Raw genomic sequence first — 23,019 nt, forward strand, 5'->3', positions numbered from 1 at the left:
GTAGGGTAAAGAACCCCAACCACTCTGTGTAGGGTAAAGAACCCCTACAACTCTGTGTAGGGTAAAGAACCCCAACCACTCTGTGTAGGGTAAAGAACCCCTACAACTCTGTGTAGGGTAAAGAACCCCTACAACTATGTGTAGGGTAAAGAACCCCTACAACTCTGTGTAGGGTAAAGAACCCCTACCACTCTGTGTAGGGTAAAGAACCCCTACCACTCTGTGTAGGGTAAAGAACCCCTACCACTCTGCCTGAGGTCTCCAGTGAAGTCATGTAATGTTTCTCTGACCATTTGCTGCATTTAAAACAACTGGGAACTGGGAAATCTCAGACTTCAGTGTGCTCAAGACAACTGGGAACTCTGGGGGAAAAAGATGAGCTGACTGAGAAATATCTTCTGAACGGTCATCCAACTAGGAATTCCATGTAAAGACAATCGGGCATCTTTATAGAGCTTCAACGTCATGATTTGATTTGACCCCCCCCCCCCTCCCCCTGAGTGGCGCAGCGGTCTAAGGCACTCAGTGCTAGGTGTTACCAGGCTGTATTGGAAGTCCCATAGGGCGGCACACAATTGGCCCAGCGTCGTTAGTGTTTGGCCAGCGTAGGCCATCATTGTAAATAAGATTTTTTTTCTTAACTGACTTGCCTAGTTAAATAAATATCAAACTTGTCCTCACCCTGGCTCTCAGAAAGCAGCCCCGACAGCTTACAGACAAGAAGTTATGATGACTGAATATTATCAGGTCAGAATAACAAAACTATGTTGTAAAATGTAATAATGGGCCTATGATAGGAAACATAACATTTAGCTACTCCTGTAACTACAAGGCCTGTTACATTATTGTGGTATTTGTAAGGCAGACATCAGGAGCAGCTTTTGTCTGCCCTTCCCATTTCGGTAGATTAATGCAGGCCTGGGCCTACTGTTATGCCTATGACGGTTTCTGACACCACTTGTCACTGCTCGGTTACGTTTGACCTTGAAATTCTTGCTTCAAATTGTTACATTTTTTGTGACCTCTCCCCTGATTCATAGCCTACTGGAATACCAATTTTTGTCACCCCTAGTGGAGAAAAAACGGACCTACAATGACAAATAAAAAAAGTAGGGATGAGCGCCATGTCTGATTTAAGCGTAGTGTAATAGAGAACGGGACATTTTAACGTTTTAGCTCCAGGGTCGGGGATCGCGTTCGGTCTCGGTATCGAGGATGTCCGAGGGCGCAGGTGTTCAGCAGGGCTCCCCGGCCATCGGTGCGGCGGGATCGGCTCCTGCGGCTCCGGGAGCCGGGGGAACGGAGGGTTCGGGCGCCACGGTAGGATCGGCACGAATCGCGGCGAAGAAGGCGCAGCTCCGCTCCTCCCCGCGCCCTAAGAAACTGGAGAAGCTCGGAGTGTATTCCTCTTGCAAGGTAGTATGTCGTCCATTATTAAATTATTTAGAAATTATTATAAATGTTTCAATGTTTTGCAAATAGATTGTGCTTCAAAGGCTTGTTGGTTTGCAGTGCTGGTATAATGCAAGCGCAGTAAAGGAAGCCATTGCCGCACAATATATATATTTTTTCATATCCCTCATTCTCTATTTATGCAAAATGTTCCTTTTGGAAAATAATATCAGGACCAAAAACGGCAACATGTTCAGTCTGGCGCTCCCATATTTACTATTACAATGTTTCTTTCTAGGCGGGAGAGTAGATTTAAACATTCCTTGCGCTTTGACAAATTCAGGTTTTGCATGGTGGTGCATAGCCTGAATGACTCCAAGCTAGGGGGAGTGTGCGGAGTGTAATTCACCCCTCTGGAAAAGTGACAGTGTTTTTGCTGTCTGTCAGCATGGCGCGGCGTTTTAAACTATTAAGTATTTATTGCGTTTATATAACATCTGCAAGGAGAGACGTCTTTGTTTTGACAGGGTGACAGCTGTTGGGGGGCGGAGTTTGTTGTTGTTCATCGGCGCATGCTCCTGTGCGCAGCTCCAGCTGAAAATAATAACAGATATGTAGCACTTGTAGTAAGAGGGCTGTCCCACCAGGCGCGGATTTAGCTATGCGTTTTACATATACGTTTGAGTAATTTATCTTTAGCAGAGGCTCTTATCCAGACCGACTTACAGGTAGTGCATTCATCTTAAAGGGAAAATCCACTCAAAAAATACTAAATTATAGTCTTGAGTAGATTTTCCCTTTAAGATAGCTAGGTGAGACAACCACATATCTCAGTCATAGTAAGTACATTTTCCTCAATCAAGTAGATATCAGCAGCAAAGTTAGCGCTAGTATGCCACTTGTTTACCAAGCTGTCCATCACTTGTCAACTTATGACATAGAGAAGTTAAACAGGTTTATAAACATGAAATAGCATGTTTTTTAATTTTTTATTTATTTCACCTTTATTTAACCAGGTAGGCTAGTTGAGAACAAGTTCTCATTTGCAACTGCGACCTGGCCAAGATAAAGCAAAGCAGTGTGAACAGACAACACCGAGTTACACATGGAGTAAACAATTAACAAGTCAATAACACAGTAGAAAAAAAGGGGAGTCTATATACATTGTGTGCAAAATGCATGAGGAGGTAGGCGAATAATTACAATTTTGCAGATTAACACTGGAGTGATAAATTATGAGATGGTCATGTACAGGTAGAAATATTGGTGTGCAAAAGAGCAGAAAAGTAAAGAAATAAAAACAGTATGGGGATGAGGTAGGTGAAAATGGGTGGGCTATTTTCCAATAGACTATGTACAGCTGCAGCGATCGGTTAGCTGCTCAGATAGCAGATGTTTGAAGTTGGTGAGGGAGATAAAAGTCTCCACCTTCAGCGATTTTTACAATTTGTTCCAGTCACAGGCAGCAGAGAACTGGAATGAAAGGCGGCCAAATGAGGTGTTGGCTTTAGGGATGATCAGTGAGATACACCTGCTGGAGCGCGTGCTACGGATGGGTGTTGCCATCGTGACCAGTGAACTGAGATAAGGCGGAGCTTTACCTAGCATGGACTTGTAGATGACCTGGAGTCAGTGGGTCTGGCGACCAATATGTAGCGAGGGCCAGCCGACTAGAGCATACAAGTCGCAGTGGTGGGTGGTATAAGGTGCTTTAGTGACAAAACGGATGGCACTGTGATAAACTGCATCCAGTTTGCTGAGTAGAGTGTTGGAAGCAATTTTATAGATGACATCGCCAAAGTCGAGGATCGGTAGGATAGTCAGTTTTACTAGGGTAAGTTTGGCGGCGTGAGTGAAGGAGGCTTTGTTGCGGAATAGAAAGCCGACTCTTGATTTGATTTTCGATTGGAGATGTTTGATATGAGTCTGGAAGGAGAGTTTACAGTCTAGCCAGACACCTAGGTACTTATAGTGGTCCTTCTGTAGCTCAGTTGGTAGAGCATGGCGCTTGTAACGCCAGGGTGGTGGGTTCGATTCCCGGGACCACCCATACGTAGAATGTATGCACACATGACTGTAAGTCGCTTTGGATAAAAGCGTCTGCTAAATGGCATATATTATATATATTATTATAGATGTCTACATATTCAAGGTCGGAACCATCCAGGGTGGTGATGCTGTTCAGGCGTGCGGGTGCAGGCAGCGAATGGTTGAAAAGCATGCATTTGGTTTTACTAGCGTTTAAGAGCAGTTGGAGGCCACGGAAGGAGTGTTGTATGGCATTGAAGCTCATTTGGAGGATAGATAGCACAGTGTCCAAGGACGGGCCGGAAGTATATAGAATGGTGTCGTCTGCGTAGAGGTGGATCAGGGAATCGCCCGCACCAAGAGCAACATCATTGTCTGTGTGCTTATGTGGCTTTATAATCCTTGTGACCCTTTGCTGTAGGCTGAGGGGGCCTGTAAGTGTAACGGCTGGAAGAGCCAGAACCCCCCTCCCACGCCTCCCCGTACGGACCAGCAGCCCAACACTGTCAACCTGCAGGAGCCCTGCCGCAGTTGTTCCCACACACTGGGTAAGACTAGGGGTAGATGGTACAGGCAGATGTAATGTTCTAGAAAAGCCAGGTAATAAAGGAGGTTTTCAGAGGTACATTAGTCAGAGAAACAAAATAAAGTCTGTCCTCTCTCTCTCTCTCTCTCTCTCTCTCTCTCTCTCTCTCTCTCTCTGACTCTTTATCTCCCTCTCAGGTGACCATGTAACCCACCTAGAGAACGTCTCAGAGGAGGAGATGAACAGGCTTCTGGGTATAGTCCTAGATGTGGAGTACCTGTACACATGTGTTCACAAAGAAGAGGATGCTGACACCAAACAAGTCTACTTCTCCCTATTCAAGGTAGGCCACAGCTCAACATGTCTACAACACATTACTTTCAGTGCATCGGTTTCACAATTTCTTCTTTCTCCTTCAGCTGTTGAGGAAATGCATCCTACAGATGGGCAAACCTGTGGTGGAGGCGCAGGAAAGTCCTCCCTTTGAGAAACCCAGCATCGAACAGGCAAGTGCACACACACTCTGAGGAAAAGTGACACATTTAGATCAGACTTCCACAAGATGTAGACATTATATGTTGTTTACATGATCTCTGTGTCTTCAACAGGGGGTGAATAACTTTGTCCAGTACAAGTTCAGCCATCTTCCCTCCAAGGAGCGTCAGACCATTGTGGAGCTGGCCAAGATGTTCCTCAACCAGATCAACTACTGGCAGCTGGAGACGCCCTCACAGAGACGACAGCGGGCGCCTGCTGATGATGCTGCCGGGTACAAAGTCAACTACACCAGGTAGCAGGCGCCTTTTGATGATTCAATTGCAATTGCTGGCAGGCACACTTGATGATGATGTGCCCACCTTCATTTCACAAACACTTAAACATCGATTACTGTAACTCTGGTGTGTTTAGTGCCCAGTACACCCGTAACTTGAACCTTGGTACCAAGAGATACATTGTCCTCCTAGAGCCGATGAAAACCTCTTCATACCAATAGATGATGCACACATTTCATTGAAATTGTATCAACATTATAACCCATAATCAAGCCCATATTTTTGTGGTGTGTTTTTCCCCCCAGATGGCTGTGCTACTGCAATGTCCCCCAGTTCTGTGACAGTCTACCGCGGTACGAAATGACCCAGATCTTCGGTCGGACCCTGCTGGGCTCAGTCTTCACTGTGATGAGGAAACAGCTGCTAGAGCAGGCCAGGCAGGAGAAGGATACGTTACCCCCGGAGAAACGCACTCTCATCCTTACACACTTTCCCAAGTAAGAGACACACTGAGGGCATCGAGCACACACACACACGAGGTAGAGGAGGATTCCTAGTCTCTGTCAACAGTAGGTGTGATGAAGACATCTGTGTGCTGTAGATTCCTGTCCATGTTGGAGGAGGAAGTGTACAGTCACAGCTCTCCCATCTGGAGCGAAGACTTCCTGGTTGGATCCACAGGAGGACAGATCCCCATCCATACAGGTAAACACACCTGACCCTTGAACTGTAGCAGTGATATGATATGGGGGGTAGTTTAGTGTTAACACACAATTAGGCAACATACTAGAACAGGGGTATTTACAACCGGGGGGCTCTATGAAAATATACAGTACCAGTTTAAAGTTTGGACACACTTAGTCATTCAAGGGTTTTTCTTTATTTTGACTATTTTCTACATTGTAGAATACTAGTGAATTAATTAAAACTATGACATAACACACATGGAATCATAAAGTAACCAATCAAAATATATTTTATATTCTTCAAAGTAGACACCCTTTGCCTTGACAACATCTTTGCACACTCTTGGCATTCTCTCAACCAGCTTCACCTGGAATGCTTTTCCAACAGTCTTGAAGGAGTTCCCACAAATGCTGAGCACTTGTTGGCTACTTTTTCTTCATTCTAAATCATCACAAACCATCTCAATTGGGTCAAGGTCGGGTGATTGTGGAGGCCAGGTCATCTGATGCAGCACTCCATCACTCTCCTTGCTCCTTGCTCAAATAGCCCTTACACAGCCTGGAGGTGTGTTGGGTCATTGTCCTGTGGAAAAACAAATGATAGTCCCACTAAGTGCAAAAAAAGATGGAATGGCGTATCACTGCAGCACCCACACACCACCTCCTCCATGCTTCACGGTGGGAACCACACATGCGGAGATCATCGGTTCACCTAGTCTGCGTCTCACAATGACACAGCAATTGGAACCAAAAATCTCACATCATCAGACTAAAGGATAGATTTTCACCAGTCTAATGTCCATTGCTCATTTTTCTTGGCCCAGGCAAGTCTCGTCTTATTGGTGTCTTTTAGTAATGGTTTCTTTGCAGCAATTCGACCATGAAGGCCTGATTCATGCAGTCTCATCTGAACAGTTGATGTTGAGATGTGTCACGAACCCCTTAACAAAAAGGGAGACAACGTGGAGATAAGGAATAACAAAATATATTTATTAACTAAAGTAAGCTAAAATACAATTAACAATGGTGTGTGTGTGTGTAGTCAGTAATCAGTAGTGTAAATGAGTGGTTGTGTGCATAAATGTGATAATGAAGGGTGTTGAAAGGTGCCTACGCAAACAAACAAAAACAGCCACAAAAAAAATCCACAAACAAAATCTATCAGTGTCTGCATGGAGAGAGTCTCCCCAATGAATGGGGAAAAGGTGCATTTATCCTGGGACACACTCGAGCCCAGGTGTGTCCCATTTCTCTGATGACCCTCCCGGCTCCGCCCACCGACTTCCTATTAAGGAAAACAAGAGCAAAGAGAAAGAATTCGGCAGACAGAGTGGGAGGGTCGTCACAGATGTGTCTGTTACTTGAACTCTGTGAAGCATTTATTTGGGTTGCAATCTGAGATGTAGCTAACTCTAATGAACTTATCCTCTGCAGCAGAGGTAACTCTGAGTCTTCCATTCCTGTGGTGGTCCTCATGAGAGCCAGTTTCATCATAGCGCTTGATGGTTTTTGCGACTGCACTTAAAGAAACTTTCAGTTCTTGAAATGTTCTGCATTGACTGGACTTCATGTCTTAAAGTAATGATGGACATTTGTTTTTCTTTGCTTATTTGAGCTGTTCTTGCCATAATATGGACTTAGCCGCCCTATTTGGAAAAATACTATCTTCTGTATACCACCCCTACCTTGTCACAACACAACTGATTGGCTCAAACGCATTAAGAAGGAAAGAAATTCCACAAATTAACTTTTAACAAGGCACACCTGTTAATTGAAATGCATTCAATGTGACTACCTCATGGAGGTGGTTGAGAGAATGCCAAGAGTGTGCAAAGCTGTCATCAAGACAAAGGGTGGCTTCTTTGAAGAATCCAAAATAAATGTTGATTTGTTTAACACTTTTTTGGTTACTACATGATTCCATATGTGTTATTTCAAAGTTTAGATTACTTCTCTATTATTCTACAATTGAGAAAATAGTAAAATTAAAGAAAAACCCTTGAATGAGTAGGTGTGTACAAACTTTTGACTAGTACTATATATATATTTTTAATGTTTTTTATGAATATCGCTAGCAACAACGGAATAAACACATTTTGAATTACATACACTACCATTGAAAAGTTTGAGGTTACTTAGAAATGTCCTTGTTTTTGAAATCACATTTCACATTTTTGGTCCATTAAAATAACATCAAATTGATCAGAAGTACAGTGTAGACATTATTCATGTTGTAAATGACTATTGTAGCTGGAAACTCTGGGATGCTGGCCTTCTAGGCAGAGTTGCAAATAAAAGCCATATCTGGCCAATAAAAATAAAATATTAAGATTGGCAAAAGAACACAGACACTGGACAGAGGAACTCTGCCTAGAAGGCCAGCATCCAGGAGTCACCTCTTCACTGTTGACGTTGAGACTGGTGTTTTGCGGGTACTATTCAATGAAGCTGCCAGTTGAGGACTTGTGAGGCATCTGTTTCTCAAACTAGACACTAATGTACTTGTCCTCTTGCTCATTTGTGCACCGGGGCCTCCCACTCCTCTTTCTATTCTGGTTAGAGCCAGTTTGCACTGTTCTGTGAAGGGAGTAGTACACAGCGTTGTAAGAGATCTTCAGTTTCTTGCCAATTTCTCGCATAGAATAGCGTTCATTTCTCAGAACAAGAATAGACTGACGAGTTTGTCAAGAAAGTTATTTGTTTCTGGCCATTTTGAGGCTGTAATCGAACCCACCAACACTGATGCTCCAGATACTTAACTAGTCTAAAGAAGGCCAGTTTTATTGCTTTAATCAGAACAACAGTTTTCAGCTGTGCTAACATAATTGCAAAAGGATTTTCTACTGATCAATTAGCCTTTTAAAATTATAAATTTGGATTAGCTAACAAAACGTGCCATTGGGACACAGGAGTGATGGTTGTTGATAATGGGCTTCTGTACGCCTATGTAGATATTCCATTAAAAATCAGCCGTTTCCAGCTCCAATAGTCATTTACAACATTAGCAATGTTTACTTTGTATTTCTGATCAATATTATATTATTTTAATGGACAAAAAATGTGATTTTCTTTAAAAAACAAGGAGATTTCTAAGTGACCCCAAACTTTTGAACGGTAGTGTACGTCGAAAGATTTCAACTTTATTTATCAACTCCTAATATTGAGTAGATTACACTCACTGGAGTATCTGACATATGCTTTGTAAAAGCACCCACGAATAGACTACCAGTCAATAGACTACCGGTCATTGGGCTACCAGTTAATAGGCTACCAGTTAATAGGCTACCGGTCAATAGGCTACCGGTCAATAGGCTACCAGTCAATAGGCTACCGGTCAATAGGCTACCAGTCAATAGACTACCGGTCATTGGGCTACCGGTTAGGAGACTACCGGTCAATAGGCTACCGGTCAATAGGCTACCGGTCAATAGACTACCGGTCAATAGGCTACCGGTCAATAGGCTACCGGTCAATAGGCTACCAGTCAATAGGCTACCGGTCAGTAGACTACCGGTCAGTAGACTACCGGTCAATAGGCTACCAGTTAATAGGCTACCAGTCAATAGGCTACCGGTCAATAGGCTACCAGTCAATAGGCTACCAGTCAATAGGCTACCGGTCAATAGGCTACCGGTCAATAGGCTACCAGTTAATAGGCTACCGGTCAATAGGCTACCGGTCAATAGGCTACCAGTCAATAGGCTACCGGCCAGTAGACTATCGGTCAATAGGCTACCGGTCAGTAGACTGCCGGGTCAGTAGACTACCGGTCAATAGGCTACCAGTTAATAGGCTACCAGTTAATAGGCTACCGGTCAATAGGCTACCAGTCAATAGACTACCGGTCAATAGGCTACCGGTCAATAGGCTACCAGTCAATAGGCTACCGGACTACCGGTCAATAGGCTACCAGGTATTAGGCTACCAGTTAATAGGCTACCGGTCAATAGGCTACCGGTCAATAGGCTACCAGTCAATAGGCTACCGGTCAATAGGCTACCAGTCAATAGGCTACCGGTCAGTAGACTACCGGTCAATAGGCTACCAGTTAATAGGCTACCAGTCAATAGGCTACCGGTCAATAGGCTACCAGTTAATAGGCTACCAGTCAATAGGCTACCGGTCAATAGGCTACCAGTTAATAGGCTACCAGTCAATAGGCTACCGGTCAATAGGCTACCAGTTAATAGGCTACCAGTCAATAGGCTACCGGTCAGTAGACTACCGGTCAATAGGCTACCAGTTAATAGGCTACCAGTCAATAGGCTACCGGTCAATAGGCTACCAGTTAATAGGCTATCGGTCAATAGGCTACCAGTTAATAGGCTACCGGTCAATAAGCTACCAGTTAATAGGCTACCGGTTAATAGGCTACCGGTCAATAGGCTACCAGTCAATAGGCTACCGGTCAGTAGACTGCCGGGTCAGTAGACTACCGGTCAATAGGCTACCAGTCAATAGGCTACCAGTTAATAGGCTACTGGTTAATAGGCTACCGGTCAATAGGCTACCAGTCAATAGGCTACCGGTTAATAGGCTACCGGTCAATAGGCTACCAGTCAATAGGCTACCAGTCAATAGGCTACCAGTCAATAGGCTACCGGACTACCGGTCAATAGGCTACCAGGTATTAGGCTACCAGTTAATAGGCTACCGGTCAATAGGCTACCGGTCAATAGGCTACCAGTCAATAGGCTACCGGTCAATAGGCTACCAGTCAATAGGCTACCGGTCAGTAGACTATCGGTGAATAGGCTACCGGTCAGTAGACTGCTGGGTCAGTAGACTACCGGTCAATAGGCTACCAGTCAATAGGCTACCAGTTAATAGGCTACCGGTTAATAGGCTATCGGTCAATAGGCTACCAGTCAATAGGCTACCGGTCAGTAGACTACCGGTCAATAGGCTACCAGTTAATAGGCTACCGGTCAATAGGTTACCGGTCAATAGGCTACCAGTTAATAGGCTACCGGTCAGTAGACTACCAGTCATTAGGCTATCGGTCAATAGGCTACCGGTCAGTAGACTGCCGGTCAGTAGACTGCCGGTCAGTAGACTACCGGTCAGTAGACTACCGGTCAGTAGTAGACTACCGGTCAGTAAGCTACCAGTCATTAGGCTATCGGTCAATAGGCTATCGGTCAATAGACTACCGGTCAATAGACTACCAGTCAATAGACTATCGGTCAATAGACTACCGGTCAATAGACTATCGGTCAATAGGCTATCGGTCAATAGACTATCGGTCAATAGACTACCGGTCAATAGACTACCGGTCAATAGACTACCAGTCAATAGTCAATAGACTATCGGTCAATAGACTATCGGTCAATAGACTACCGGTCAATAGACTACCGGTCAATAGACTACCGGTCAATAGGCTATCGGTCAATAGACTACCGGTCAATAGACTACCGGTCAATAGGCTATCGGTCAATAGACTACCGGTCAATAGACTACCGGTCAATAGGCTATCGGTCAATAGACTATCGGTCAATAGACTACCGGTCAATAGACTACCGGTCAATAGGCTATCGGTCAATAGACTACCGGTCAATAGGCTACCGGTCAGTAGACTACCGGTCAATAGACTACCGGTCAATAGACTACCGGTCAATAGACTATCGGTCAATAGGCTATCGGTCAATAGACTATCGGTCAATAGACTACCGGTCAGTAGACTACCGGTCAATAGACTACCGGTCAATAGACTACCAGTCAATAGACTATCGGTCAATAGGCTATCGGTCAATAGACTATCGGTCAATAGACTACCGGTCAATAGACTACCGGTCAATAGACTACCGGTCAATAGACTGCCGGTCAGTAGACTACCAGTCATTAGGCTATCGGTCAATAGACTATCGGTCAATAGACTATCGGTCAATAGACTACCGGTCAGTAGGCTACCAGTCATTAGGCTACCAGTCAGTAGGCTTCCATTGCGACAAGTGCCGCTGTCTGCTGGTAAGTTTTCTTGACTTGAACATACATGTTTGCCAACACATGAATAACCTTTGTTCAGCCATTTAAACTGCTTCTCTTTAGCGAAAATGTGTTTGGATGTCTAGCTAATAGGTTATGCTAGATTTTACACTTATTCTTCCAATTATAATGTGGGGAGGTCAAAAACATAGAAAACTATACCAAATCTATTCATATTAAAATGTTTATTACTTATCCTTGCCATTATCATTCACCTGATGATAAGACAAGACATGTGAATAAATTGTTTTTGCTAACATATGATGAGTGTCCCTCGGTCGCCGGTTTGCATGGGAGGGGGTCCCTATGCAACAAAAGGTTGAAGAACCCTGCACTACCAGGATACAGTTCCACACCCCATCACCAGGTGGCAGCACCAACCGAGTCAAGGCCAGGGCTCTGCTAGGAAGCCTTCATAAGCACATCAGGTGCAGGTGTTTAGGGTGATTATTATTCTTATTAGTCTGTCCCAGCTGGCAGAGCTGTGAGGCTGCTGGTTTGTTTGGTGGCCATGAGGCCTTTTGTTTGGTTTTGACTCTTTAGTTTGGCATGCCTGTTTTTAGTTGTCCCAAAATGTGTCAAATACTAATGTCCTTGGACCAAGATGTCAAGAAGGAGTTGGCCCTGGACCCTGGAAGTTTGCTGTTTCCTGGGCACATGTACATACAACGCAGCCCTCATACTCTGATTTCTCACATCAAATCAGGTTACAGACCATGTAACTTGGCATGATACCCATTAACAGCGTCCCCAGGCTCCTGGCGTGGGAACATTTTGCCTCAAAGTGGGACTTGAAAGGGGTGTGGTTGAAATTGAGGCGGGAGAGGGTGCAAGCCTGCTACAGCTGTATTGGATTGGACTTTTAAAAATGGCGAAAATCCATACATTTCTATCACAGCAACAGTGTTGCCATATTTGTGGTTTTACCGACAAAATCAGGCTACTTTAAAAACGAAGTTGTGGGTGAAAATGTATTGTTTGCGTGTTTTAGGGCTATTTCTAAGTAGCACCGCGGCCGCCATGGCATTTCTCTTAAAAAAGTTCTCTTTCACTGACCTGCTGCTGACAGTAAGGCAGGCTGTTTCTGGTGGGGAGGGCCAAAGGGGTGATCAATTCAGTGAATGAAATTACGATCTCATGCTCAGTAGCCTATTCCAGCAATCACCAAGCTATTCATGTTGAATAATTGAGTCTGTTAATTTGAACTAAGCATGCTGCTAAATTGTTCAGTTTACATCTTGCCTACATTTTGTCTAGGCTACAGTAGATTATCCTGAAATGAGATGTTGGTCTATCGGGGGCTATAGGCTAAGCAAACCATGGTGAAATTTAAGTACAATTCTAAACCCAGATTTTAGTCACTAGCCTATGCCTATTGAAATGACAAGTCAATCTTGAAAATGGGCCATTTGACTGTTTGTAGTTTTAACATCTAGCACATAATAACAGCACAATTGCCAGAAAATAGCATGACATTAGTTTTTTATGTTCGTCAAAGTTTCTTGCTCAGAGATTTCGAGATGTCCAACTTTTATCACTCTTGCATAGTTATGCACATGTGCAAAGGGGATATATATACAATTATAAACCTGGTTCAAGCCCTGAATGCTGATTGGCTGAAAGCCGTGGTATATCAGACCATATACCATTTTTTTACTGTACTAATTACATTGGCAACCAGTTTATGATGGCAAAAAGGCAGCCCGGGGTTTGTTGTATATGGCCAATATACCACGGCTAATGACCGTATCCAGGCACTCCGTGTTACGTCATGCTTAAGAACAGCCCTTAGCCGTGGTACTGTATATTGGCCTGCTAAATGACTTAAATGTAAATGTATATATACCCCCCCCCCTTGTATCTTATTGCTTAATCATAGCAGTCAAACAAGTTAAATCAACATCATTGAAGAAAAAGGATAAGGCAAATTTAATAAGAGCGAATTACATTTACTCTTCCAAAATATTCAAATTCCTTCAGTACGTCATGTCATAGTTCGCAATAATTATTATTTTGAGGAAAATCTCATTTTGCTTCTAACGTTGTTAGAAATTACTACGATATTCCTTCTTAATTGCCTTGATAATGTTATGGAAAAAGGGTTTATTGTATAAATATGGCAACTTCTCTTTTACTGGATTTTTTTTTTAAATGGGCTAGTTTTCAGGCCTTTTGGGTGGGTTTTGAGTGGTCATTGGGCTGGAAATTCTAGCTAGACCTGGCAACCCTGCACAGCAATCATATTATTTTTGTAACTCACTTCCTTGTTTAGCCCATAACTTGTGATGCTCTCTATTTCAAAGATGTGATGTGATTGATATGAGTGCTTCTCTCCACTGTTAAATTAATCTGGTCTCACCTGTCTATAATGACAGTGATCAGTGCGCCCCCGGTGGCCAGGCCTCTGTACTACAGCACCAGCCCAGTATCAGTGGACCCATATAGCTGTGGCAGTGTCAGTCCTGCCAGGAAGACAGCCTCTGCTCTGGAACCCAGCCCAGGTAAACACAACAGGCTTTAGACACAGATCTAGGATCAATTTACCCACCAGAAATGATCATCTTAACCATTAGGCTCATCCTTTCCTCCTCCTCTCCCCTGAGACGATTCCCCAGGTTGTTGCTGTAATTGAGAATGTGCTCTTAGTCAACTTACCTGGTAAAATAAGGGTAAAAAAAATTCAAATAAATAATCTGGCCTTAGATCAGTTTCTATGGGCAACTTGACATATGATCTACCTGTGTAGGTGGGCAGAAGAGGAAGCCATCGGAGCCCATCCTCCATGATGAAACTAAGAAGCTCAGGATCATCGGCGACATCCCCATGGAACTCATCAACGAAGTCATGGCAACCATTACTGACCCGACCTCCATGCTGGGACCAGAGGTAACATCAAACGCTCAGTATTGTAAAGTGACTGTTCCACTGGATGTCTTAAGGTGAATGCACCAATTTGTAAGTCGCTCTGGATAAGAGCGTCTGCTAAATGACTTAAATGTAAATGTAAATGTAAATATATTCATCAATAATTCCAGAGCTTAACACGGAACCCAAACCGGCTGTGCGTGTGCGCCATCGTGCATACATTTATTTTGTCCCCCTACACCAAATGCGATCATGACACGCAGGTTAAAATATCAAAACAACCTCTGAACCAATTATATTAATTTGGGGACAGGTCAAAAAGCATTAAACATGTATGGCAATTTAGCTAGATAGCTTGCACTTGCTAGCTAATTTTTCCTATTTAGCTAGCTTGTTGTTGCTAGCTAATTTGTCCTGGAATATAAACATGGAGTTGTTATTTTACCTGAAATGCACAAGGTCCTCTACTCCGTCAATTAATCCACACATAAAACGGTCAACCGAATTGTTTCTAGTCATCTCTCTTCCTTCCAGGATTTTTCTTCTCTTGACCTTCTATTTCGATTGGCAACTTTCATAAATTAGGTGCATTACCGCCACTGACCTCGTTCGTCTTTCAGTCACCCACGTGGGTATAACCAATGAGGAGATGGGAGAGGCAGGACTTGCAGCGCGATCTGCGTCAGAAATAGAAAGGACTTCTATTTTAGCCATTGGCAATGCAGACGGTCGCGAGCGGTGTGTGTGCAATAAATTAATAACATAGATTTCAAAAGTGGTTTTGCAACGCTCGTGTCGCGTGCGGTGTTGTCAGCCTGTTACACTCTATTCCATCTCAGTTAAAAATCAGTTAGTGCATGGATATCTGATTATGATTGCCCACCCCTGTAAGTCATTGTTTTATAGACAGTATTATAGAGGTTGATGATGATGTTGAAGCTACTGCTGCTGCTGATGGAACACTGCTAAATCAGAATGAGTACTCTAATAGGACTTGATGATGATGAGTAAGGCTGACGTCATCCCCTACCCCCCAGACCAGCCTGCTGTCGGCCCACTCAGCCCGTGATGAGGCGGCACGCCTGGAGGAGAGGAGGGGGGTGATAGAGTTCCACGTCATCGGGAACTCCCTCAACCAGAAGCCCAACAAAAGGATCCTGATGTGGTTGGTGGGCCTCCAGAACGTCTTCTCCCACCAGCTGCCTCGCATGCCCAAAGAGTACATCACACGCCTCGTCTTCGACCCGTGAGTGTTACGGTAGAGATGGACCCTGCTTGCCCCCAAAGAGAGAAATTGTCCCAACTTTGTAGCACAGAAAGAAAATATTTATATCAGGGGTCATCAACCTTTTCTGAGAGGAGATCACTTTCTGACTCAAAATGCAAGCTGAGCTCTACTGCTCAGAATCTTTTTAACATGACTGATGCCAATGCAACATTAACCAATCAAAAACAGTTCTGTAGCAATGAAGTTTGTGCAGAAGGATACAGGCCCAATACATTATCACTGCATATTGACTATGCTTGAATTTCCCTGCCAATGTGGTTGTTCTCAGACCATTTTGAAATTATATTTAAAACATGTAGGTGTATGATCACACTGGTAATAGATCATGTGTTGTATTACTTGAGGCACAGCTGAGTGAGCTTAATCATTTGCTTAATTTTCTTTAAAAAACACACAAGCTTATGGGAACACTTTGCTATAGTCATTCATACAGCCTCAGTGCTGGTTATAAGGTGAGTGGAAGTAGGAAGAACGCACATTTGATGTCTTATCAAAGTATTGAACAAAGTGTTGACAAACATGAACTTACTCTTTGCTGTGTTTGTTGAGTCTCTCTCAAGTCAGGTTTTAAAAGTTTTGAAATCTCTGTGCGGTCGAGGCTTCTTTTTACAGTCTATGGCTCAGTCTACGCGGTGATCTAAACTATCTGATTGTCTAGCGGTAGGCCTATAAGTGCACTTGATATGCTCTCTGTGCCTGCCGTGCAGAGACATGAAATGGTTAAAAATGGGAACACTTTCCCTTCTGAGCGCTAGGGCTGATGAATCAAGTGCACCTCCCGACAACAGCGCAAAACGATTATAGAAAAAATAGGAATGCAAGGCTTTATAGTTGTTGTTTATTAAGAAATGTGTAGTGATCAACTAGGAATGGCTTAGAGATCAACCGGTTAGTGACCACTGCTTTATATAAAGTTGCTCTACAGTTGTAAACAAAATGTCATTATTTGGTTTATAATAATTGATACAGAAATAGATATGTTACATTACAAGTATGTTTGACCCCTCAATGTTATGGCAACCATTGAACCTGGCCGTAGTATGAGTTGTTGCGATGACATTATCATTGAAGTGAATAAGAAAAAGGGAACTATTTATGTCCTCTCCAAACAGGAAGCACAAGACGCTGTCGCTGATCAAAGATGGCCGTGTGATCGGAGGAATCTGTTTTCGGATGTTTCCCTCACAGGGTTTCACAGAGATCGTGTTCTGTGCCGTCACCTCCAACGAGCAGGTCAAGGTACGAGACTGCAGCTCTTTTAGCCCGGTCCCAGATCTGTTTGTACCGTCTTTCCAACTCCTATGGTAATGTTCCACATGACAGTGACCATAGGACTTCGCTATACACAAACAAACAGTTCTGGGACCAGGCTACGGTTCCCCTTCTAGTCAAATTTCTGTTGGTCTTTACGGATGTACCTCATTCTTCTTGATTGATAAGTTTTTACCTTTGACCCCCTACCTATCGTTTCCAGGGGTATGGCACTCACCTGATGAACCACCTGAAAGAATATCACATCAAGCACGACATCCTTAACTTCCTCACCTACGCAGACGAGTACGCCATTGGCTACTTCAAAAAGCAGGTCAGTACATGATTGGCTGCTTAAGAAGATCAACAAATGACATTATTGGTTATCTTGTTATGTTAGATGTTAGGTTCTAATTCTCAGAGTATAAAACTCAATGGACACTATGAAAGCTTAACCAAGTTTATTCTCCCAGAGGGTCAATACAGCTGCATTAGACAACAACATTTAACACAAGCACTGATATTTAACCTTTCCACCTACACACCTGAACAGCCAATGCATCTCTGTTGCTAGACAGAACCTTAGTGATATCTGTTCTTCCTCACTTCATCTGACCTGACCTCTACCCCAAAGTGCTCACTTTCCCTACACTCAGCACATTCCAAGCTTAATTGCACCCACCATATAACTTCCTCCTACAGGTAACCATTCTTCTGGTGTAGACCCTCTAAACCTAAGCACTCAATATTTCAATAGGATACCTGATAATTAGCCCTATCCCAAGTTTAGAAGTTAGTACCCAGAATCCAGCATAGGGAAACATCAATAAACTGGGTGTCTTTGTGAAATTGGACCTCTCTCACAGCTCTGTCTCGCTCTGTGTGTCTCTCTCTGTCTGTCTGTTTCTCTCTGTCTGTATGTGTCTCTCTCTGTCTCTCTCTGTCTCTCTGTCTGTGTCTCTGTCTGTCTCTCTCTCTCTCTGTCGGTGTGTCTCTCTCTGTCCGTCTCTGTATCTGTGTCTCTCTGTCTGTCTGTCTCTCTGTATCTGTCTCTCTGTGTCTGTCTCTCTGTGTCTGTCTCTGTGTCTCTATGTCTGTGTCTCTGTCTCTGTTTCTCTGTCTGTCTGTCTGTCTGTCTGTCTGTCTCTGTCTGTCTCTCTTTGTCTCTCTGTCTCTCTGTCTCTCTGTCTCTTCTCTCTCTCTGTCTCTCTGTCTCTCTGTCTCTGTCTCTATGTCTGTGTCTCTGTCTCTGTTTCTCTGTCTGTCTGTGTCTGTCTGTGTATCTGTCTGTCTCTGTCTTTCTCTGTCTGTCACTCTTTCTCTTTCTCTTTCTCTCTCTCTCTGTCTGTCTGTCTGTCTGTCTGTCTGTCTGTCTGTCTGTCTGTCTGTCTGTCTGTCTGTCTGTCTGTCTGTCTGTCTGTCTGTCTGTCTGTCTGTCTGTCTGTCTGTCTGTCTGTCTGTCTGTCTGTCTGTCTGTCTGTCTGTCTCTCTGTCTCTCTGTCTCTCTGTCTCTCTGTCTCTCTGTCTCTCTGTCTCTCTGTCTCTCTCTGTCTCTCTCTGTCTCTCTCTGTCTCTCTCTGTCTGTCTGTCTCTCTCTCTCTCTCTCTGTCTCTGTCTCTGTCTCTGTCTCTGTCTCTGTCTCTGTCTCTGTCTCTGTCTCTGTCTCTGTCTCTGTCTCTCTCTCTGTTTCTCTCTGTCTCTCTGTGTATCAGGGCTTCTCTAAAGACATCAAGGTTCCCAAGGCCAAGTATCTGGGCTACATCAAAGATTATGAGGGAGCGACGCTGATGGGCTGTGAGCTCAACCCCAGTATCCCTTACACCGAGTTCTCTGTCATCATCAAGAAACAGAAGGAGGTGTGTGTGTGTGCGTGTGTGCCTACAAACGTGTCTATCTGTATAATAAATTGAGTTACCTCTATTTTCTCTCTTTCTGTCTTCCTCTCTCTCTGTCTCTCAGATCATAAAGAAACTGATAGAAAGGAAGCAGGCTCAGATCAGAAAGGTCTACCCAGGACTTTCCTGTTTTAAGGAAGGAGTTCGGCAGATTCCCATTGAGAGCATTCCTGGAATACGTTGAGTTTCCCCCCCTGTCATTATATGCCTAATTAGTCTACCTTCAGCAAAGGTTCAAAGGCAAATCTAAAGAGAGGTAGCAGTGAAGTGGGGTAGGAAGGAAGTGTGTGGACAGTGTCTCTAATTTAACTCAGCTCCTCTTTGTCACCAGGAGAAACTGGATGGAAACCAGTGGGAAAAGGGTGGGTCTTTCAGTTCCTTATAGCTTATTCTCATCTATTGTGCATACCATTTTAGTAAACAGCTTATTTTCATCTATTGTGCATACCATTTTAGTAAACAGCTTATTCTCATCTATTGTGCATACCATTTTAGTAAACATCTTATTCTCATCTATTGTGCATACCATTTTAGTAAACAGCTTATTCTCATCTATTGTGCATACCATTTTAGTAAACAGCTTATTCTCATCTATTGTGCATACCATTTTAGTAAACAGAAAAAAATAGGATTTGAGGGTTTCGTCCGAAGGCTTTACTAGTGAGCTACCACTGCTATCATTATGGTAACTCTGACAGGAAATTAGGTGATAACTTCCTGTTGTGATCCCAGGAAGGAGCTGAAGGATCCAGATCAGCTGTACAGCACACTGAAGACCATCTTACAACATGTTAAAGTGAGGGGCACGCACACATGCACATAACTCGCATGCACCAACGTGCGCACGTACACACACAGGTTTCTCACTATGTGTTATGTGTTATAGAGTCACCAGAATGCCTGGCCGTTCATGGAACCAGTGAAGAAGACTGAGGCTCCTGGCTACTACCAAGTCATCCGCTTCCCCATGGGTATGTATGGCACTACATATGGAACACATCTGTGCCTGGCTCAACTCTTCAGGGGAAGGAATATAGCAGTACATCATTTGTAAGAAAACAAATATGGGTACCGTAATTGCTGGACTATTAAGCGCACCTGAATATAAACCGCACCCACTGAATTATTAAAAAAGATGGATTTTGTACATAAATAAGCCGCACATGTCTATAATGTCTACATGTCTACCGGTACATTGAAACAAATTAACTTTACACAGCCTTTAAACGAAACACGGCTTGTAACAAAAATAAATAGGCTTTAACGAAACACGGCTTGTAACAAATTAAACAGTGGCCTACTAAGAAAGTCATTGGTCACTATCTTCCTCCTCCTGTGCACTGAAACCACTGAAGTCATTTCCTTCGGTGTCGGAGTTGAATATTCTCAGAATGGCTTCATCCGATGTTGGATCGTTTTCATTTTCGCTCTCGTCACTTTCATCCGGAGGCAAATACCCCGCTGAGCTCATGCTGCCCCTTCAACACGCAGCAGTCCAGCCTTTCGAAACCCGTTGATGATAGTGGATTTTTTGACAATGCTCCACGCTGTCAGAACCCACTGGCAGACTTGACCATAAGATGCTCTTCGCCTGCGGCCCGTTTTAGTGAAGGATTTCTCCCCACTTGTCATCCAAGCCTCCCACTGAACACGGAGCGCCACCTTAAATGCACGATTTACACTGATGTCGAGTGGCTGCAAATACTTTGGGCCATCTGCTTTTCTTCCCTCTGAAAGCTTTTCTTTTCTTTTTGCATTTCTCTGTGTCTTTGCCATGATGAGGGTGACAAAATTACTACCGTAATCAGAATGATGGGAAGTTTGAGCGCGCTCGATTTACGTCACATTATGTGACGGTGCTCAGTTTTTTGGCGGCATGAATCTTGTGAAAGCGGGAAAATTCCATAAATTAGCCGCGTCATTGTATAAACCGCGAGGTTCAAAGCGTGGGAATAAAGTAGCGGCTTATAGTCCGGAAATTACGGTACTTGAATTGAGCATAGTTACCTTAGTCAGAGACCAACATGTAATGGTTAGTGTGGTCATAGTGTGTTTTTGGTTAATCACATCAGAGTTTGGTTTGGTTTCATTTCATCATTTAGACTAGAGGTTAGTCAAGATTCATGTTAATGTTGTATTGTGTGATTATCTCCAGACCTGAAGACGATGTCTGAGCGTCTGAAGAGCAGGTACTACACCACGCGGAAGCTCTTCATGGCTGACATGCAGCGCATCTTCACCAACTGTCGAGAGTACAACCCTCCAGAGAGCCAGTACTACAAGTGTGCCAACCTGCTAGAGAAGGTCTTCTACACTAAGACCAAGGAGGCGGGCCTCATTGAGAAGTGAAGGGATGGGAGGGGCTTAAAGGGAGAGTGTGGTTTAGTTCTAATGATTTTCAAAAGGTTTTTATTGTCTTAGTCTTTATTTTTCTACTCTTGTCAACTAGAAAAACAGTAGGACCAGTAGGATATGGTGTAGGGAGGAGGGTTTTAGGTTAATTGGAATACTCAATGTCTGCTGTACTATCACTCTCTTCTCTCTATCCTTGTCATACTGCCCCCTATGTCTTTTACTGTGTTTTATCAGTCTCTGCTTCTCCTTGCTCCACCTTGTCTTTGTTGACTCAGGAAAATAGATGTCATGTAGAAACTCCACCTGTACAGCTAACCTAACCCTACATCTATTCAGAGTCCTACTACATGCAGAAACTCCACCTGTACAGCTAACCTAACCCTACATCTATTCAGAGTCCTACTACATGCAGAAACTCCACCTGTACAGCTAACCTAACCCTACATCTATTCAGAGTCCTACTACATGCAGAAACTCCACCTGTACAGCTAACCTAACCCTACATCTATTCAGAGTCCTACTACATGCAGAAACTCCATCTGTACAGCTAACCTAACCCTACATCTATTCAGAGTCCTACTACATGCAGAAACTCCACCTGTACAGCTAACCTAACCCTACATCTATTCAGAGTCCTACTACATGCAGAAACTCCATCTGTACAGCTAACCTAACCCTACATCTATTCAGAGTCCTACTACATGCAGAAACTCCACCTGTACAGCTAACCTAACCCTACATCTATTCAGAGTCCTACTACATGCAGAAACTCCACCTGTACAGCTAACCTAACCCTACATCTATTCAGTCCTACTACATGTAGACGTCACATCTGTAAACAACTGGACTGTCTGGGAGAAACAGGAAGGGATAATCAGCCAGTCAGTTACTCAGCCATTCAGTCTGTCGGTCTCCAGATTGGTGTTACTGGGTCGTAATGGTGCAGGGTGAAGTTGCCCCGAGAGTCAGTTTTGCATTTTCCCTACTAATGGTAACCGTTATGATTGTGGGATAGGAAGCTGATCCTTGATCTGTACCTAGAGGAAACCTCTCCTCAGGAGCCGTAGTAATCAGTCATTAGTTCTAATGTGTATGTGTGTGTTACCTAAAGCGCGTGTGAGTGTACGCATGACGTCATGCGAGGTCTGTGTCTCAGAATGTATGAGGTCAAAGTTTATGTATGTTATTAGAGTTCATCCTGCCAAAAAAAGGAAAATTATATTTCAAATCCACATGTATACATTAAGTAATTCAAGAGGTTAAACCTCTTGAATTATTTAATGTATATTTTCTATGTACTGTATATAAGTTACCCGTCTTGCTTGTCCATGTAAAAAGTCCCATAAGGCAAAAGGTGACCATGGAAATGCCCTTATTTATTTTTCAAGCAACTATTCAGCACCACATGGTGAATAACAACATTTTTGTTTTCCATCGAGCCGTTTTGTGTTTTTAGGGAAATGCACGCTATGGCTTATTTAACTATGTATAGTTCATCCTTATTTATGTACTATAATTTAAAGGAATAATGCTTAACAAAAGGTCTTAATTTATTTTGCCTAATTATTTCTGTCTAGCAAATGGAGATTGCTACCTTTGTACTTTGAAGATAAAAGAAAAGAGATTGTGCAGTACTATCTTGTTTTTTCTGTTTTGTATAAAGATGTTTGTACTTTTTAAACTATAGGATACATCTGGATTTTGTGATATGTCTGGAAGAGTTATTACATGGCCTTTGTACTATTGCTTTTAATGCCGTAGTTATAACTGATTTTATAGACTGATTAAAATAGAAGTGAAAATAATGAATTGGAGTTATTTTTGCTGCTGCAAATTACACTGACTGAGAAGTTCAGATCTTTGCAAATCTATGTAGAGCAAAAGCCCTGTTTCTACATGGCACTAATGTAACCGATGTGAAATGGCTAGCTAGTTAGCGGTGGTGCGCGCTAATAGCGTTTCAATCGGTTACATC

At 43.3% G+C, this 23,019-nt stretch overlaps 1 protein-coding gene across 1 annotated transcript; it reads left to right on the plus strand.

Moving 5' to 3' along the window:
• Positions 1 to 1,092: 1,092 nt before the first annotated feature.
• On the plus strand, positions 1,093 to 22,849 carry LOC124012886 (histone acetyltransferase KAT2B). The gene is made up of 18 exons (XM_046326908.1): positions 1,093 to 1,416; positions 3,842 to 3,968; positions 4,144 to 4,289; positions 4,366 to 4,452; positions 4,555 to 4,736; positions 5,025 to 5,216; positions 5,321 to 5,424; positions 13,766 to 13,891; positions 14,137 to 14,276; positions 15,293 to 15,501; positions 16,656 to 16,782; positions 17,018 to 17,128; positions 18,507 to 18,650; positions 18,754 to 18,868; positions 19,021 to 19,051; positions 19,422 to 19,485; positions 19,576 to 19,660; positions 20,845 to 22,849. Exons 1-18 carry the CDS (start codon positions 1,216 to 1,218, stop codon positions 21,036 to 21,038), a joined length of 2,385 nt encoding a protein of 794 aa, XP_046182864.1. The 5' UTR covers positions 1,093 to 1,215; the 3' UTR covers positions 21,039 to 22,849.
• The last annotated feature ends 170 nt before the right edge of the window (positions 22,850 to 23,019 follow it).

The sequence above is a fragment of the Oncorhynchus gorbuscha genome, linkage group LG24 (genome assembly GCF_021184085.1).
Source record: "Oncorhynchus gorbuscha isolate QuinsamMale2020 ecotype Even-year linkage group LG24, OgorEven_v1.0, whole genome shotgun sequence".
NCBI lineage: Eukaryota > Metazoa > Chordata > Actinopteri > Salmoniformes > Salmonidae > Oncorhynchus > Oncorhynchus gorbuscha.